Below are 19,907 nucleotides of genomic sequence, written 5' to 3' on the forward strand. Positions count from 1 at the left end.
CTGGAGGATGCCTTTCTGCTACACAACAGAAGGAAAGAGAAGGGCTTACATTGGAAACACAAGGAATACTGGATCTTGAAAACAAATTTGATACATTTGATGTTTGATAAAAGGAAAAAGTTTAACCCCTTTCCCCAAACTTCCCAGAAGCTACAAATGTTAAAGCAGCATAAAACTTAAAGTTTCGTCAGACACAAGGCAGTGGGAAATAAAGATGTAACTCTTGGTACTTAACTATCAAAAGCAACCTGTGTCCCTTAAAACCTTAAACAACAATTTAAAACCAGATGCATTCTTTAGACTGCTAGTCGCCACAATAGGCCTTGGATCACTCAAATTGTTTCACTTCTAGTTTCACTAGGATAAAAATCTATGCAAATAAATTCAGCTTTTTTTGTTTCTTTTCCTGCAGATAACCAAAAAAGGTGAATCCCAGTGCACTTGCAAAAAAAAAAAAAAAAAATAATCCTATCCCTTATGTTCAAAGATGAGCAACTTAGAGGACTGCTTCCCCTAAAATACTTGTTAAAAATTTTATTCATGGAGGACTGATCACCCTGAACTATCTTGACAAACGAACATATACATTACAGATGTTAGTTATTAATATGGTAAGTATCATAGTAGCTAGAGGTTAAATTTATGCATACTTGTGTATTACTTAAGAGGATGACAACTTACATGCCAAAAAGACCACACAGGAATTATTTAAAAGAACAAAGATACATAATTTTCCATCATGGTGGACTTCTATGATGGAATGACTGCAAAGACCAACCAATGTCATCTATCTAGATGTCTCTAAAGCCTTTGACATGGTCTCACATGACATCCTTATCTCCAAATTGGAAATACATGGGTTTGAAGGGTGGACTATTCAGTGGATAAGGAAATGGCTGGATGGACACAACCCAAGAGTTGTGATCAATGGCTCTATGTCCAGATGGAGGTCAGTGATGAGTGGTGTCCCTCAGAGCTCTGTCTTGGGACTGGTGCTCTCTAACATCTTTATCAGTGACACAGACAATGTGATTGACTGCACCCTCAGCAAGTTTGCAGATGACACAAAGCCGAGTGGTGCAATTGGCACAAAAAAAGGAAGGGATGCCATGTAGGGGCACCTGGACAAACTTGAGAAGTGGGCCCATAAGAACCTCATGAAATTAAACAAGTCTAAGTGCAAAGTCCTACACCTTGGTCGGGAGCAACCTCAGTGAGTCCAGACCAGGAGAATACCGGGAGAGGAACTCATTGAGAAGAGTCCTCTGGAGAACAACTTGGGGGTGCTGGTGAATGAAAAGCTGGACATGACGTGGCAGTGTGCACTCACAGCCCAGAAGGCCAATGGTATCCTGGGCTGCAGCAAAAGAAGATTGGCTAACAGGTCAAGGTAGGTGATTGTCCCCTTCTACCCTGATCACATGAGACCCCACCTGCAGTGCTGTGCCCAGGTGTGAGGTCCTCAGCACAAGAAAAAACACGGACCTGTTGGAGTGGGTCCACAGGATGCCACAAAGATGCTCAGTGGGCTGGAGCAGCTCTGCTGTGAAGGCAGGCTGAGAGAGTTGGGGTTGTTAGTCTGGAGAAGAAAAGGCTCCAAGACCACCTCATTGCAGCCTTTCAGAACAAGTTTTTAGACAGGCAGATAGTGTTAGGACAAAGGGGAATGGTTTTAAACTGAAAGAGGAGAGATTTAGATTATATGTTAGGAAGAAACTCTTTACTGTGAGCATGGTGAGGCACTGGAACAGGTTGCCCAGAAAAGTTGTAAATGTCCCATCCCTGGAGGTGCCCAAGGCCAGGCTGGAAAGGGGTCTCAGCAACCTCGTCTAGTGAAAGATGTCCCTGCCCATTGCAGAGGGGTTGGAACCAGATGATCTTTAAGGTCCCTTCGAACCCAAACCACTCCGTGATTCTAGAATAATTCAGAACTTCTACAAAGCAGAAGAAGAATCTATTTGCTACATTATCATGCCAGCTTTTCAGCCCACCATGTATGTGTTTCGCAGGTTGTGACCTCTTGGAAACTTGAATGTCTTCATTGACTTCTTACAGTTTAATGTACTTGAATTCTTATGAGAGTGATTTCAGCCTAGCAGTATCTCAGCTAACAATGTCTCCAACAGGAGTCAGAACAAAATTGGTGTGTCCATTAAAAGAAAAGTCACACCAAAGATATTCCAAAATTATACAGTAAATAAACTTTATTTCATCTTAGCTCTATTCATATTAGTGCTGTCAACAGTCACAGATCAGTGTATGATACAATTATGTAGTAACTATTTACAATTTACAGGAACATACCTTTTCTCCAGAAAATATAAGTACAAAAGCTAGGAGTAAACAAACGAGGTACTGCAATTTGGATTTATTGTAGGCAAAAGCATATAGAAGTGACCTTTAGCAAACAATCAAGATCAAATCAGGAGAGAATAGTCAACAAGAGTGCCTAGTTCATCAGAAAAATCACCTCAATCGCTATCCATCCAAAATGTATTGCACAACTCAATCAAAAATAAAAAAAATAAATAGAAGAAACAAATCATTTATTTCAACTCTTAAAAAACACCCAGTAAAACCTGTCTAGTACAGCAGTGGGCAATTCCTTCCTTGGATAAAGTCTTTTCTCTCCTTTAAAAAAATAACCTTTAACACAAAATAGAAGAAAGTATTCAATAGAAGAGAAATAACCAAACAACCCCTGATTAGCATTTCTGTCAAGGCAGTTTTAACTGTATTCACAGTCCAAAGGTGGTGCAGAGTTTTGGTTCTTGCTGTTCTGTTTGTGACCTTGAATAATAGCTTTTCTTCTTGTCCCTTCTCAAGGGGCAACAGAGATACAAGCGTATTTCTAAGCAGCAATGTCATGAGACATTCTCATCATGAATTCTTCAAGACGGTCATAGCCACAACTAGAAGAATGGAAAGTTAAAAGAAATAATCAAACGTTACATTATTGAGAACAACTTAGAAGCTCTTAATATTAAAATAATGACATTGTTTATTAATACAATTAGGAGATAGAAGAATTTCAAATAAGTCAAACTGCCAAATTATTTGAGCAAGCAATTCCATTACAGTACCTGCAAAACAGTTGAGAAACTGATGAAAACAAAATAAGGTGTAGCAAAACATTCAGCAGTCTCACTGGAAATAGTGTACCACATCACTGCATATTAATTCAAAGAAAAACAAAGTTGTACTCTGCATAAGGCTTATCATCAAAATTGAAATGATGATGTAAAACTTTAGAGCTAGCAAATAGCTTCCTCTACAGGAAAATATCAATTGCCTTCACAATGAAGTCAGCATCCACTTAATTTCTAAGTCATATACATGCAAGAATAAGTGACAAAAATACTTGAGATGAAATAGGCAACTACAATTGAATAATGCAGTCTGAACAGTTTACATATACAGTAGCTGATGTTATGAAAGTGTAACAGATAGTTTCTGACATTAAGGTCAATATCAACAAGCCTTTCCATGGTATGTTTCAAATGCAGCTCAGAACACCTGAATTTTTTTACACCAGCATTACAGACAGCATGACAAGAATGTAAGTTCCAAACATACCTTCTGCAACCTATTCTGCAATAGTGTTGGAAGTAATTTTGTTCCATCAATATCAACAATTCAATTCTTTTCAACAAAGGGCTAAAGAAAACAGTTGCTGATTTTGTCAGAACTGATGAAGGCTGTTGGCAAACAGTCCAAACTCTACTGCATTTTAAGTGCAATGAAGTGCATTCACTACTGTATTCAAAGATGGAAAAGAACACAAAGTAGAAACCATGACTGCTAAATGAACACATTTTTTCCTTTGAAAGAGGTATTGGTTTGTGTTGAAGGCTGTGTTCGTATAACTGCAGGAGAGGAAGATAACCTGGCAATTGCACTGTGGTAACTGGCAATGACAATAACCTAAGTTAGTTAATTTTGCTCTGGCAGTAATGCAGGCCAACAACTGCATTTCAGCCAAGAGATAGCAACTGCTTCACGTGCACTCAATCAACTCCTGGCAACTGTGCAAAGCTTTCCAGTTGCAAAGGAGGAAAAAAAAAGTTGAAACAACTATATCCTATAGAATTCATCTGCAGAATTTATTACATATCATACACCACTAGTGACTCAAATTATAATCTTATCAGTCAGTGCAGAAAGTTTTTTCCTGTGTACTTCCATATCCCAGTCCTCTCTCAACCAACTATTGCTTGTGTGCTGCTTGTTTAGCTAGGCTAGTCTGATGCAACCTGCAGCTCTAGGCCTATGTCAGCTGTTCCATTCTTGTAATGTTACAACTAGTGTTGCAGATTCATAATTAAAGTAGATCAATAAAACTTGAAGAAAGACACAATAAACTGAGAGCATAAAGCTCCCGTAATTGTTCTCCATCATCTCTCTGCTTTAGCTTCTCTTGATATCAAAAGCTGTGATTCAGAAAGATATTGATGCTTAAATGCAATCATATCCTAATCCCTCTGCAGAGAATATTCATCAATCTTTTTTAAGATAATTCATTTTCATATTTACAAGATGTAATAATTCATTTCAAGCAGTATAGCATGTCTCCCACAAATCTGATTTGCCTATTCAAAAAAAGAACTCAACAAATTAATAAAGACAAAACAAAGCCAAGTGCAATAAAATTCAATATTACATATTAATTGATTTAAAATCTGATTTTGTTTATACAACTGAGATTTCTGTAGCTCAATCAACACTTGAAGTTATGCTTAGGGTTAGGGTCAATCAAAAAGATTGGTTTTGAATCAATATTTACCATTTTCAAACTTGGCTTTGTAAAGCAAAACATGATTAAAAGGAGAACAAAAATTATCATACACATATACAACCAAAATTTGTTTTTTAATGAAGGAAAGCAGGCAAGAAAAAACAGCAGAAGAATCATTAATTGCATAATACAGATTTCATTTTACATTAAACAAGAATGTATTAGACTCCACTCACCCACACTAGCTAAGTACAGATTGGTGGCATATTCAAAAGATACCACTGCGAGGTGAGGCAAACTACAAAGCCAGGAAGAAAAGAGCTTATTGGACTATTTTGTTAATAGTGTTATGTAGTGTTAACAAATAAGAACTCTGTGGACATCTTGAGATGAGATTGCTGCAGTTAGATCACAACAACTACATAGTAAAAGCCAGATCACTAAAGATTACATTGATCCAGCGGATGTTTATTGACCAGTGAATGTTACAAATTTTCAGAAACTTGTTAAATATATGCCCACTGAGAGGGTATAAAATTACGCACAGATACTTAGTACCACACACTTACTCTAGTAGCACAGTAAGTTAATAATTTACACATTAAAATTACTTACAGACGTTTTAGCAATAAACTAACAGCTTTATGTTAAAATGCACATTTATGTTGTAGTTCAGAACTTCATTGCTCATGAGAGCTAAATATTGGATATTTTCATATACCAGCATCAGTCCAATATTAAGTGTGGAGAAACACTACTGCCATGTCAGCAAATGCCAATAAATAAAAAACAAAAAAACCCAAGCATATTTCTTGACAGAATAATTTGTAAAGACCTCTCCAACTTTTTAGGTCTAAACGGAATTATGGAAGACTCATCCCCAGAATAATTTGTGCTTCAGCAAACGAACATAGTAACTTTGAAAGTGAAGGAAAAAATACTTCTTCCTTCATAATACACCCTAATATTTGAGTTTCCATTAGATGTCTAACTCAATCCCTTTGTGGATTTGGAAAGGAGAAAATTCATAGGCTAGATATGAGCCAAGAAGGGACTGCTATGTGAAACTCAAGAGCTATTTGAACAATGATATCCTTAACAAATCAAAGCACTTACAGCCTGCAAAAAAAACCTCACTGTGTGTTCTAGCCAAAATTTAATACCAAGGATAAAAATTTGTTGGATGAATTCAAGTTAAGTTTTTATTTTGTTTCGGAAGCTGTGAATGTCTGTTGTAGGAAAAACAGGTTTAAATATCAAAAAACGAAGTGTCTGCAAAACAAGGCCCATCTCTCTGTTCTCAAAATGTTTCCTAAGTATTACTCTGGCTTACCAAAACAAAACAAAACAAATCAAACCAAAGCAAAAAAAGTCTCAGCTTTCTATTTTAATGTCAGAGAGAGAAAACCATGCTTGGGATACATGATACTTACTGAAGCTGCAGTATTATCAATATTTATATACTTCTAAAAGTATTTAAAATATTTAAGATTGCAGGACTCTCAAACGTACTAAGTGTACAGGAAAATGTTGAAGTATTTAACACTTTCCTCCGATGTGATACTGCAAGATGAAAGTACAGACTTTTTAAAAATTTGTTTCAGTGAATCTACAGGACTTTAACGCATCTACTTCAAGTGAAATGTAAAATTATTGAAATTTTTATTTTATTCTGTATTTGCAAGCACTAAATAAATATATATGCATGGTCAGTGAGAGAAACAGAATGCAATTCTTCCTCTCACTTTAATTCCTAAATATTTCACTAAGCTGACCCACAAAGAGAGGGGTCACAGGGTTGACTCCAGATACAATGTAGAGAAGACTATTACTGTAGTTTTTATTTTAATTAAAAGTATCTCAAATACATAAAACAGTAACAGTAATACCAAAGAAATGCTTATGCTCATATAATCTTAAGTCCTTTTGCGTCTGCTTCTCAAACCCAATTTCACCTTTCTAGTAAATAAGTACTAAGCAAATGTTACAAAAAAGACAACATGGGAAACAATGCGGGGAGAAAGACAACACCAAAGTGTTGATGACTCTTATTTTTGACCTGTCCTGACCCAGAGTGAACGGACATATTTTCGTGTTTTTTCAGTACAAAAATAAAACAGGCTCACAAAAAAAACCCCAAAACCTAATCAAAACCCCAATCTTGTTAGGATACCCACTTAAGATAAAACTGCACACATCTCACTTCAAACACATGTATGTCAGGTGATTGAGATACTCAATTTTCTATTCTACGAGCATAATGCCTGTTGTTTTTGCCAGAAATTTTATCCTAGGGCTGAAAAAATGTTTCTTGATACATTTTCAAAAAAACTGGTATGACTTCACAAAAACTTCTGAATTTAAGAAGTGTGAATTTTATACATTATATGTATTTTTATATATACATATTTAATATGTCAGATTACTTTTTTAAATTAGAAAATTCACCCACAGAATAGTAGTGATGCTTGAACTTGCTTTGGTCCAACTGTACCTATCCCTATCAGAAATATGGCTTAACTGAAGAAAAATACTAGTAAAGAAAAATGCTTGCTTTTTTTCTCACTCTTGCTATAAAGTCAAACCTAGAGCTGGAATTTCGTATTCCACTCAAGAAGAGGGAAGGAGGGAGAAACAGAGACCATTTGAATGTGGACACAGGGAAAAGAAGATGAAAAAAAAGTTTCTAATTCCTTATTCTTGACACCTAATCCTCTTGCATAAACCTGATTTACTTACATAACTTACCATTGGTCGAGCATCTTCTCGTTCTAGTATCTTCTGAGTCTGATCTGCTGGGAACTTCAGCACTGTTGTTATAACCTTGGCCATTGTCTAAAAAGATATAGGTTACCCATACATAATTCCACATCCACAAAAATGCTTTGTAATATTTTAAAAATTATTTAATTTAATAATACTGGATACTATTTTATTAATGGCAGTGGACAACTGTGAAATCAGTAAGATATAACTATCTGTTTCACATTGTATATGCATGATGTGAATTATATGAAAACAATGTTTGCACATTATATATGACAAGATTCTACGGTCACAAACTTCAGCTACTGTAGTGTGGTATAAATTCCATGGTATCTATGCTCAAATGATAGAGTCCATTAATAAGACAGTATACTAGATAAAAGTGCATGCTTAGAAAAAGCTGTCAATCTCGTTGCATATATCCTGCCAAGCAAATAATAAAGTTGGACTGGAGGGCAAGACAGTAAAACCTCTCAACAAAGACACATATACACCTTGGTCAAGCAGTTTACAAAGGATGTGATAAGTTACACATTACAAGTCATGACAGTAATTCCTGACTCTCAGATCTGTATCAATCTCCACATTTCTCTTATGTCTCCAATACTGTAGACCAACTGGTGCATTCATTAATGTCTTGATCACATTCCAGTATCATTTACTAGGCTGCATAATTGGCAATACATCCTGGATAATTTGCACAGATTTTTTTGAACTCTGTTCAAAAAAGAGGAAGCATGTCCAGAGATATCAACAGTTCCACTACTGAATCACCTTTGAGACATGGTATACATATTTGTGCTGCAAAACGGGATCCTGCACAGAGAAGGGCCACCAGAATGATCTTACAAGACAAAATTAGATTAAAAAAACACCTCTTCTTGTCCAGGAAGATAAAAGTTGAGAGAAAGGAATATCTGTACTGAGGAGATAAATTACAACGCCTATCTTTTAACTCAAGAACTGTATTTTGGGGGGGGGCAGGGGAGGGGGCGGGGTGGTGGTGGAAAGCACATTAATACTTTACTAACATATTTAAAACTGTTTTAAAAGGTTTTATCATTCACATCATCACTGCTCATGGTTTTCCACTCCATGTAGCAGGATTAAACCAGTTCTCAAGACATAGTTCCATAAATTTATGATTATATAATCCTGATGAGAGCAGACACTAAGCTCAGTGTCCTCCAGCAACATGATTGAAAGAAAACCAGCAGATGAAATCAGCTTGAAACTACTTTTTGAAGCAAAACTTCACCAAAGACAGAAACTAAAGAAAAAGAAACACCAAAGAAAGAGCTAAAGACAACTTTCTTCAGCAATGATTGTAGTTTGTTGCTGTTATTGATGAAATCAACTGCAAATTTTAGTACAACACTGTTAAAAAGGGAAAAAAATGTAACAATTTATAATCCAAAGTTTTGAGGCATGTGTAGCAATGTTTTGAAGATCAGTAAGAAAAAATTTTGATGAGTGAAAATGAGGTTTCAAATTAGGTTTTCTTGAATGAAAATTTGCTACGTGCATCAGCTATCTGCAGTAGTTGTCTGCAGCTGTTTCAAGACTTCCCTTAAGACAAACACTGCTGACAGACTTTTTAGCATTTTCACTTGTGTAAGTCCCTTACAATTTGAAATCATAAAATCCACTACTGTACATATTTTTATTAATTATTTTAGTTGCTTGTCATTAAAGTAGGAGAGCCACAGGCTTGAGAACAGAAGGTAACTATTGATTCTGGGTTTTTCACATCAGAGATTTGTACTGGTAATAAAAAAAGGAATTAATATCAAAATTAAAAGTGGGATAAAAAGAGAGAGAAAGAAGAATCCCATAAGGAAAGGATGCCTTGCACTGTCCAAGTTTTATTCTGTAAAGAGCACAATGAGAACAGAGCTAATTAAGACAGAAACCTACATAAAATCTCTTTGCTTTATGGCACTCTAAGTTGAAAGCAGGTCAACAATGGAAGAACTCCAGGGAGAAGGAAAACATCAAATACAAAAATTCATCCATATAAAATTTATTATCCAAGAATAATGTTTGTGTTACAACATACCTCTTTTGAATACCATCAGTCCCTAAGCACCAGTATTGCGAGAAGCTACTAAAATTCCAATTAAGGAATGATTTCACAAGCCTGCAGCTTACAAGAAGCCTACTGTCCAGCTTTTCACTACTTTTAAGAGTGAATTAATACTACCTAAGGTATACAGATTTGGGAACACTATGAAACATCTATAAGGAACAACTGAAGAGGTATTTCACCATCTTCACAGCTACTAACAAACTCTTATTTGATCCAACTGTTACTTACCATGTTTGTGTCAAGATTACATCAAAAGATCAGTTTTGCTAATATTGTGCATACCAGCTTTCATTTTACATTAAGTTTGACTGACAACAGGACTTTTGCTGATAAAATCATATCTACCCATGAAGGTTTTTGTCTTGATAGGTACAGTGGTGAGAGATGTGAAACCCCTCTCCACCTTCCACTCATCTTGGCAGGCTGACGAAGTTTCAAAATTATGGATTATGTCTCTTTGGAAGAAAATGTGAAAGCCTATTGAATCCTGTGTCAGAAATAAGCAACATACAACAAATCACAAACACATGGTACTTCACATCTATGCAGCCAGGGTGTTAAACTTTACTGTAACCTGAATCACCTGTCAGCATATACAAATTTCCATACCTTTGTCTCACGACCCATCATATATTCAAAGAGCACTTTCCTCAAGTATTCAAACTCAGTAGGTTCCTCAAACAGGGAAACATCAGTATGGTGAAGGTTTCCATCTGTGTAAACAAAAATAAGAGAATATTTATACTGAGAGTCACTCATATGAATCCAAGTTTCACTAACAGCACGAAAACAAACGAGAACAAATGCTGTACTCTGCACCTGGGATGGAGTAACTGCAGCCCTCCAGAAAGGCATTTGGGGGTGCTGGTTAGCAGGAGGTGCAACAGGAGTCAGGAGTCTGTGTGCCCTGGCAGCCAGGAGAGCAAACCTCATCTGGAGTGCATCAAACACAGCATCATCAGGCAGTCAAAAGAGGTGATTATCCCACCCTATTTATCACTGGTGCAGCCTCAGCTTGAGTACTGTGTGCGGTTCAGGGCCCCACCATTTAAAAAGGATGTGAAGGTGCGTGAACACAACCAGAGGAGGGTACCTCTGCTACCGGATAAGGTGCTGGTAGGCATGTCCTCTGAGAAGCAGCTGAGGAGTCTGGGTTTCTCTAATTTGGAGAGATGGAGGCTAAGGGGTGACCTCAGTGCTCTCTACAGCTTCCTGAGGAGACTCTGAGAGGAAGGTGCTGCTTGCTTCTCCCTGGTACCCAGTGCCAGGCCACATGGAAAATGGTTGAAACCTTTATCCATCATGGGGAGTTCAGACTTGACATGAGGAAACATTTCTTTACCAAAAGGGTTTCAAACTCTGGAACAGACCTCTTGGAAAAGTGGTTGATGCCTCATGTTCGTCAGTGTTGAAGAGGCATTTGGACAGTGCCCTTAAAGCCATACTTTTACCTTTTCATCAGCCCTGAAGTGGTCACACAGTTGGACTATAAAACTGATGTTGGTCCCTTCCAGCTGAAGTATGCTATGCTATTCTTCTTTCCACCTGCTTCTTTCCCTACCAGTATATGCTGAGGGAATCTTTGATGACATTTCTTCCCAGCCCTGCACTAGCAGCAGGCACCGAATACCCACAACCATCTCCCATCCTTGACTCTGTCACCTTGAGGGAAGAAGGCATGGACTTTCTGAGGGGATGAGAGATGTAGATCATCCTGAGATAATTTCACCATTTGCACAAATTTGTAAAAAGCAAGTGTGACATGGTTTTCTAAAGTCTTCTGAGTTCAGATAAGATGGGTCTGCACAGGATGGCAAAACCCCGTATCTCTAACATTAGCACAGCTCAATGCTTGAGCCCTGAGTCTTATGCAGGATTTACTCCTCAACTAAACAGCTGCAAATCTTTTGGAGGTGAGCAATACCTGTTCATTTCCCTGTGCATTTTTCTATCTTATGTTAAAATAAAAGAGTCTGAGAGGAACAGTACACCACCAGAGAGAAGGTCCATAAGCCCATACTCTATCTCCAAAGTGTCCAACCACCAGTGTCTAAAGGAGAGTACATGAGCAGTGCAAGTCTACTTCTGTCTGGGTCCTGGGCTGCTCCCAGGTGGCTGGGACCAGCCTCCCCTGGGACCCCCATCATCTCCTGCCAAGGGCCATGGGGATGTGTCCCAGCTCTGCCTGGGACCTTCAGTCCCTGCCTGTGCCCTGCTGTAGGTGTGCCCATCTCTGTCCCTGTGGGTGCTCTTGGGTCCTGCACTACAGAAAGCTTAAGAACTCTGATTAGAGTTCTTTTAACTGAAGCTCTTTTTTTAACAGAGCTCTTTTAACTGAATGACATAAAAAAGAAAACATCAAACAAAATGCTGTGTGAATTGGTCATCTGAGATCACACACCAACTCTATTATAATAGACAAGAGAAAAGAAGGATATCATAAGTTTATTACGTGAGTGTTTTAAAGAGACTGATGTTTTAATAAATTTTCTAGACCAAACTGTATCTTTCAAACAAATGAAAAACTTATTTGTGATGAAAATTGTCTACTTACCTCTATATGGTGTTCCAACTGATGTGACGTAAATATTTTTCTCGTAATGTTTCAGCCGGTCTTCCAGTACATGAATCTAAACAGGTAACAGTTGACATGATAAACGGTGTTAACTAGCAGCTAAAATAAGCTTAATTGAAATAGTTTCCAGCTAAATATCGACTCTTATAAAATCAAAATACATTTGCTTTTTAAGGAAGGAAAACATTAAAAACTGTATTATTAAAAACTGTCCCAATGTTGTACATGTGTATATACACATAAAAATATCTATAGCAGATGTTGGGCATATGTTATATATTCATGTTCCTATTTTATATATAAGCACAGATAAAAAAGCACACAACAAAAATTGTACTTAAACATCAAAAAAGTTTTAGTTTTGAAAAAAAATTCCAGAATTTCATAAGGTGCATTATTCCCTTTTTCACTGTGCAATTGCTTTGCTAACGAGTATCACAAGCATGTGGTATTTTTATTCTCAGAGAATGGAGGTATACTTTGAAAAGCACACAGATCTGAGAGCAAGCATGAGTGAAAACTATTTTTTTGTCTATTATATTCATAGTACCTTGTACGGAGATGTGCCACATCATCACTTGAAAAGAACAAACCTCTTAATACTGCAAACACAGAGTGTCAAACAAGAATACTTCTTACTTGTTCAACATCACCCTTACCTGCTCTTTCAATTCCTGCTCCTTCAATTTTGAATCATTGACTAGTGTTGTCTTCTGTGCAAGTTGTGCCTGAAAAAACAGTCATATATGGAAATTGCTGAAAATACATCATAGGTACCTTTGCAATAAACCTATTTCTCCTTTTAACACACACAAACTTATAAGCAGTATTTCAGCTTTAAAACTGCTCCACAATGGAAGTATTAGAGAACAAAATCAATTACACATAAGACTTACCTTTAGTTCTGTTATTGTGACCTATAACAACAATAAAAATTTAGATTAAAATGTATGAAAAATACGGATTATATCAAGCATTGGAGAAAGAAATATCAATCATCTAGCTCTGATACAGTGTTAATTGAAGATGACAAAAATTGACATTACCAAATAATAATAACTAGTCTCATAAATAGTTTAACTTATTTGTATTGACAGTATGTAAAGCTTATATTTAAATTATCTCATTTGATTCTGCAAGACAATTATCATAAATATAACTTCAAGAACCTAGCTTTTCCAAATCTTGATGAAATGCATATTGGAGATGAATAATAACCGAATGAGTATGAAATACATCACAGGATACCCTAACTACAATTAATACTAATCAGAATATTTTATGCATTCCCTTAATTCGTCAAGTCACATTTGGAAATGTGAACATTTACCTGAAATTAGCTTCAGTTAAGAGCTTCAAGAGCTCTGCATCTTGCAAAGATGTTTATGAAGTACAGAAAAAATTCTAAGCTGAAATTTCTATCTTTCAGTGTTCCAACTCTAAGGAAAATAATGCTTCAGTAGTCGTGGATATAACTCAAGGTTGTAAAAGCATTTCAACATCAAATAATTTATGTGTGAAATTTTTTTAAGGTAAGCTAAACCTTAAGGCAGAGTGGTACATATTCACAGAATCACAGAATATTATAAGTTGGAAGGGATCCACAAGGATCATAGAGTCCAACTCTTAAAGCGAATGGCCCTTGCAGGGATCAAACCTGTTGACTCTGGCATAATGAGCACCATGCTCTAACCAATTCAGCTGATCTCAGGGTCAGTATAACTTTTTTCTTCCCAAGCCTCTTTGCAATTGTGTTGAAAAGGAGATTTATTCCCCATCTCAGGTTGATAAAATCTTTGTGGTTTCCTACACTTCACAAACAGAAAATAGGGGAAAATCATTTCTCTAAAGATCTCAAACCTCTAAGTGCAATTTTTGCTTCTGAAAACCTCAATCAGACATTTATCTTCTCACAAGGAGAGACACTTTCTGGTATTTTTACCTCCAAACATTAACACTTAAGGTTGTTAGTATGTGTCAATTTTTTATCACAGTCAGACAAGTACTGTTCCAATATCTAGAGTACATTTCATGTGAAAGTAGATATGTTAGGTGTAATGTTTGGTCTAGGCTGACAACAAGCAGGACAGAAAGTTTTATAAGACAAACTTCTGTGACTTGGGAGTCTCTGATTTTAGACAAAAAATGTTGCCCACAAAAAGTTGCATCCAGTCAATGGAAGACTTCAAACTGTTTGACTACTAGTGCTGAAGGGTAAAAAAAACCAATACCAAAACAGAAAACTGTTACAAAGCAACAAAATAAAAAAGGTATAAAGTGAGACAAAAAATACCATGGCAAACACAATTCATTTGAATGCACTGTAAAATCCATATGTGGATTTATACAGTTCTGTTCTGGTATGTTGACAAGTTCACAAGCCCTGTGCAATTTTCTCATATAGCTCTGTAGTGCTGCCTATAAATGCTATTGTAGCCAAAATGTATTGTTTGCCATTGCAAATATGTACTATTGTACCAGGTAAAAGCAAAATTAGTTTCCTACAAACATACCAAGGACAGGCAACAGACAAACTAAGACAGAAGTAAAAATTAAAAACAACTCCATTTCTAAGGATGACAAAAGAAAACTGCCTCTTGACCCCAGAACAGATTGTGTCAGAGTAAAAATCAAATCCTGAAATACTGATAAAACAGGAACTGAAAGCCCACTTACATCACTCTAAGTATTTGAGCTTTGACTGGATAAGAAGACATACCAGGAATTATGTGTACATTCAACAGCATAATCTATTAGAATAGTTATGTTGTTTCGCAATGAAATCACCATTGTGAATAGTAACAAATAAGGCATTTACATTCAGTTGAATCAGCTATGCAAAAGAAAGCTTGTGAACAATTTGCTAAAGTTGAATTTAGTTGGAATTCTCAAAATTACTCAAAAAACTTTGACGCCTGTATTCCAGAAAAATCACAGATATTTAATTGCCTTACACTCAGGAAAAAAAAAATTGCATTCTTATTCTGCAACTACTTTGAACCTGAATGCTTTAACTGTATTTAAGTACTGGCGCTACTACACAACCTGGTCTTCTTTCCCCACAAATGAAACATCCTTTATCTTTTAAAACTAAGCTGTTTATCAGCTATGGAGTTCTCTGAACTGGTTTATACCCGCCACAGATGGAAGAACTCCTTTGACTTTCTCCAAAGTCTGCCATGGAAACTCAAAGGAGTGAAGAGCTGTGGACAACATTCCAGACACAGGCAAAATTAGCTGTTTATTTTGTTTATTATAAACATATTAACTTTTAGAGATTTAATATCTGCAATATTCAAACACTTTACAGCTCTATGCTACCATTGCCAATCTGTCTGATACCCTTCTGGGAACAACTGAGGAATCATAGAATCACGGAATGCTAACAGGTTGGAATGGACCTTAAAGATCATCTTGTCTCAACACTCCCTGCCATGGCCAGGGACACCTCCTAGTAGACCAGGTCGCTCAATGCCTTGTTAAACCTGACACTGAACACTATCAGGGTTGGGGCATCCACAACCTCCCTGGGCAACCTGTTCAGTGTCCTACCACCCTCAAAGTGAAAAACTCCTTCCTAATGTCTAATCTAAATTTCCACTCTTTCAATTTATACCCATTATTCCTTGTCCTGTCACTACAGTTCCTGATGAGAAGTCCCTCTCCAGCTCCCCTGTAGGTCCCCTTCAGATACTGGAAGTTTGCCATGAGGTCTCCATGCAACCTTTTCTTCTCCAGGCTGAACGGCCTCAGCTTTCTCAGCCTGTGTTCATAGGGAAGGTGCTCCAATCCTCTTACAAACTTCATGGCCCTCCTCTGGACTTGCTCCAACAGTTCCAGGTCTTTCTTATGTTGGGGAGACCAGAACTGTGCACAGTACTCCAGGTGGGATCTCATGTGAGCAGAGTAGAGGGGCAGAATCACCTTCTTTGACCTGATGGCCACACTCCTTGTGATGCAGCCCAGGATTTGATTGGCTTTCTGGGCTCTGAGCACACACAGCTGGCTCATGTCAAGTTTTTCATCACTTGTCAACTCCAAGACTTTCTCCTCAGGGCTGCTCTCAATCACTTCTCTGTCCAACCCATTGGTGTGTCTGGGATTGCCGTGACCTGGATGTAGGACCTTGAGCTTTGCTTTGTTGAACTTCATGAGGTTTGCTTCAGTCCACATCTCAAGCCTGTCAAGGTCCCTCTGGATGCCATTATCCCTTCCCTCCATCGTGTTGACCACACCACCACAGAGCTTGGTGTTTTCAACAAATTTGCTGAGGATGCACTCAGCACTGATAGGTTTCACTGTCCATGTCACTGACAAAGATGTTGAATAGTATCAGCCCCAGCGAGTACTGACCCCATGAGTGCATCAAACACAGCATCATCAGTCAAAAGAGGGGATAATCCTATTTATCACTGCTCCAACTTCATCATGTAACTGGTCTCTACGTGGACAATGAGCTGTTGACCAAAACTCTTTGTGTGTGACCATCCAGCCAGTTCTCTATCCACCAAGTGGTCCATCCATCAAACCCCTGTCTCTCCAATCTGGAGACAAGGATGTAATGTGGAAGTGTGAAATACTTTGCATTAAGTCCAGGTAGACAATGTCAGTTGCTCTGCCCCTGTCCACCATTGCTGTAGCCCCATCACAGAAGGTCACCAAATTTGTTAGGCATTACTTACTTCCCCCTTGTAAAGCCATTCTGGCTGTTACAAATCACCTCTTTTTTCTTCTTTTTGCCTATGTGTCTTTGCATAGTTTCCAGTAGAATCTGCTCTATGACCTTGCCTAGCACAGAGGTGAGACTGACTGGTCTGTAGTTTCACTGATATTCCAGTTTCCCCTTTTTAAAAATGGGGGTTACATTTCCCTTTTTCCAGTCATAAGGGACTTCACCTGACTGACACAATTTTTCAAAAATGATGGATAGTGTCTCAGTGGCTTCATCTCCAGCTCCCTCAGGACCCGTGGATGAACCTCATTGGGTCCCATGGACTTGTGCACATTCAGGTTCTTTAGGTGGTCTCGAACCTGATCGTCTCCTATGGTAGTGTGTTGGTTTGCATGGCCTGGTTTTAGGTAGCGGGGAGGCCACAGAGGTGGCTTCTGTGAGAAGCTGCTGGGAGCTTCCATCATGTCTGGCAGAGCCAGTCCCTGATGGCTCAGAAGATGGACATGCTGCTGGGCAAGGCTGGGCCAATTAGAGATGATGGTAACGCCTCTGTGATAACATATTTAAGAAGAAAATCAAAACAAAGTGGTGGTGTAATTTGAATTCCAGCTACAGAAGAGGAGGTGGTTAGAACATGTAAGGGAAACAACATGGAGACACCAAGGTCAGTGGAGAAGGAGGGGCAGGAGGAGCTCCAGCCGCTGGAGCCGAGATTCCTCTGCAGGCTATGGTGATGACCATGCTGAAACAGGTTCCTCTCATCAGCCCATGGAGGTCCACAGGGGATGCAGAGATCCGCTCACAGCCCGTGGGGGAGGTGCTCATGTTGGAGCGGGTGGATGCCTGGAGGAGGCTGTGATCCAGTGGGAAACCCGGTGGAAAGAGGGCACCCTTGCTTCCAGGCTGGAGCAGCCTGTCCTTGGAGGTCTGCACCCCACAGAACAGTGACCCATGCCACAACAGTTTTGGAAGGACTGTTTGCCCATGGGAGGGACTCATGCTGCAGCAGTTTTCAGAGGACTGCTGTTCCGTGAGATTGGAGCCACGCTGGAGTAGTTCACAGAGAACTGTCTCCCGTGGGGAACCCCACAATGTAGCAGGGGAAGGACTCCTCTACCTGAGCAGCAGAAGAAAACTTCAGGTGATGAACTGACCAAAACCCTCATTCCTGTCTCCCTGAGCTGTTGGTGGGAAGGAAGGAAGGGTTGAGGGGAAAAAGGTGTTTTTAAGGGTTTCTTTTACTTCTCATTATCCTCTTCTGATTTTGTTAGTAATAATTCACTTTGCACCTGTAAGTTGAGCCTGTTTTGCCCTTGGAGTGTTTTCTCCCTGTCCTTATCTCAACTCATGAAGCCTTCATTAAATTTTTCTCTCCTCTGCTCAGCTGTAGCAGGGGAGGGTGAGTGAGTGGCTGTCATGGGTTCCTGGTGTTTGGCCAGGGTCAAACCATGACAAGTAGGCTCAGGGTCTTCATCCTCCCAGTCCCTGCATCTGCCTTTCTTGACTTGGGTGGCGTGGCTGGAGCACTTGCCATTGAAGACAGAGGCACAGAAGTTGTTGAGAACCCCAGCCTCCTCTTTGTCCAGGGTAGCCAGGTTTCCAATTTCCTTCCAAAGAGGGTTCACATCATCCATAGTCTTTCTTTTGCTTGCAACATATGTATAGAAGCCCTTCCTGTTTGCCTTAATACCCCTGGCCAGAACAATTCTAACGGGGCTTTGGCTTCCCTAACTTTGTTCCTAGCTTCCTGTACAATTTCCCCGTATTACTCTCAAGCCACCTGCTGTCGTTTCCACTTCCTAAAAGCTCCCCAGGGCTACCTGTTGTTAAAATGAAAAATTTAAAAGTAAGGTAAATATGAATTCTCATCAATGATTCAACAACTCATACACTTTTTCTCTCCTCAGTATAACAGCTACTATAGTATTTTCACCAAAGAACTCCTCAAATTAAAATGTAGTCTCAGAAAGACAAAAGCATGAAGTCAGTCTTCTTTCAATGAAGGCCTCTCTATCCATAACTGATATATTCAAGGCACTACTTCAGACACCTCTGAAACATGAATTTTTTAAAAAAATCACACTTAAACTTACTTAACAGGATTTTCTTTCCTTCTAACAGGCGTCAAATAAAATCAAGATAAACACATGTAGAGGGCAAAATCCCCCACCTTAATAATATCAACAGAACTGGACTTTTCAACATACCAATTAAAAAGGTAGTATCAAATATTGCAGATTCTGAAGAGATTCATTTTGTACATGAAAATGAAGGCCAGATATATAAATAAAATCCAATTAGGAATAAACTACAGAATTTCACGTGGAGCAAGAATTTCACACTTAAAGATATAAAACCAAATGTCAGTGCCAGCTCACTTTTTCACTGCTGCAATATTCCTCTTCTGCAATCCTTTGTCTGTATTCCTTCTGCAAGTCTTCCAGCTGTGCCTGCAATTCATGAACTTTTGCTGTCATCTCTTCTTCACGAGACTTCAAAATACAGGGAAAAAAACTACTTACACAATTAACCATTCAAAACCTTAACTATGGTGGACATAAAGCAATCAACAAACTATACAACAAATATAAACAACAAATACTATACACAGAAAGGATATGCTTGAAATTCGTGCAAAAGCTAATTACATCAGAGGTCTACAGAACAGACCAAGAAAAAAAATTCATGCTTAACAAGATTTTGTAGGCCTCCAACAACAAAGATTACATAGTTAGGATTACAGTTACATTTTTAAAAATTCAAGAAAAGATCTATTTCTCTTGGGCACTAAAACAGCATTTGAGTATAATCCAGTAAGTGCATGAAGGTCATAACATTCATGGAAGGGGCAGATGATTTAATTTCTATATTATGGAATTAATTCCTATATTATGGAAGTGACAAGGACTTAAATCCTTTCCTCAGCCACTCTCACAGGGATGTTACTGAAACACTTTTAAGCACATTTTCCAAAACAATGACCAACGATTTCCCGTTCTCAAGGGTTTGGAAGGCAGTATGCAGTGTGGAGGAAAGAAGCAGTAACAAGAATGGTAGGGAGGAAATTAAC

At 38.3% G+C, this 19,907-nt stretch overlaps 1 protein-coding gene across 11 annotated transcripts in view; it reads right to left on the minus strand.

Annotated features, from left to right (window-relative positions):
• Positions 1–2,178: 2,178 nt before the first annotated feature.
• GOLGA4 (golgin A4) overlaps positions 2,179–19,907 on the minus strand; it is a 75,815-nt gene continuing 58,086 nt past the window's right edge. For 6 of the 11 annotated variants that reach the window (XM_042044550.1, XM_042044547.1, XM_042044548.1 and 3 more), the window contains 8 exons: positions 19,216–19,329; positions 13,062–13,082; positions 12,825–12,893; positions 12,145–12,220; positions 10,200–10,303; positions 7,484–7,570; positions 4,972–5,033; positions 2,179–2,912 (listed from right to left, as the gene is read on the minus strand). In XM_042044550.1, the coding sequence (XP_041900484.1) occupies positions 5,004–5,033; positions 7,484–7,570; positions 10,200–10,303; positions 12,145–12,220; positions 12,825–12,893; positions 13,062–13,082; positions 19,216–19,329 (501 nt within the window). In that variant the 3' untranslated portion in view covers positions 2,179–2,912; positions 4,972–5,003. Of the gene's footprint in view, positions 2,913–4,971; positions 5,034–7,483; positions 7,571–10,199; positions 10,304–10,409; positions 10,524–12,144; positions 12,221–12,824; positions 12,894–13,061; positions 13,083–19,215; positions 19,330–19,907 lie in introns of those variants that run through there. The other 5 variants (XM_042044542.1, XM_042044544.1, XM_042044541.1 and 2 more) reach the window with 5 other exon arrangements.

Source organism: Corvus kubaryi, unplaced genomic scaffold (genome assembly GCF_017639235.1).
Source record: "Corvus kubaryi isolate FWS band 111438036 unplaced genomic scaffold, C.kubaryi_AGA036_p1.0 37398, whole genome shotgun sequence".
NCBI lineage: Eukaryota > Metazoa > Chordata > Aves > Passeriformes > Corvidae > Corvus > Corvus kubaryi.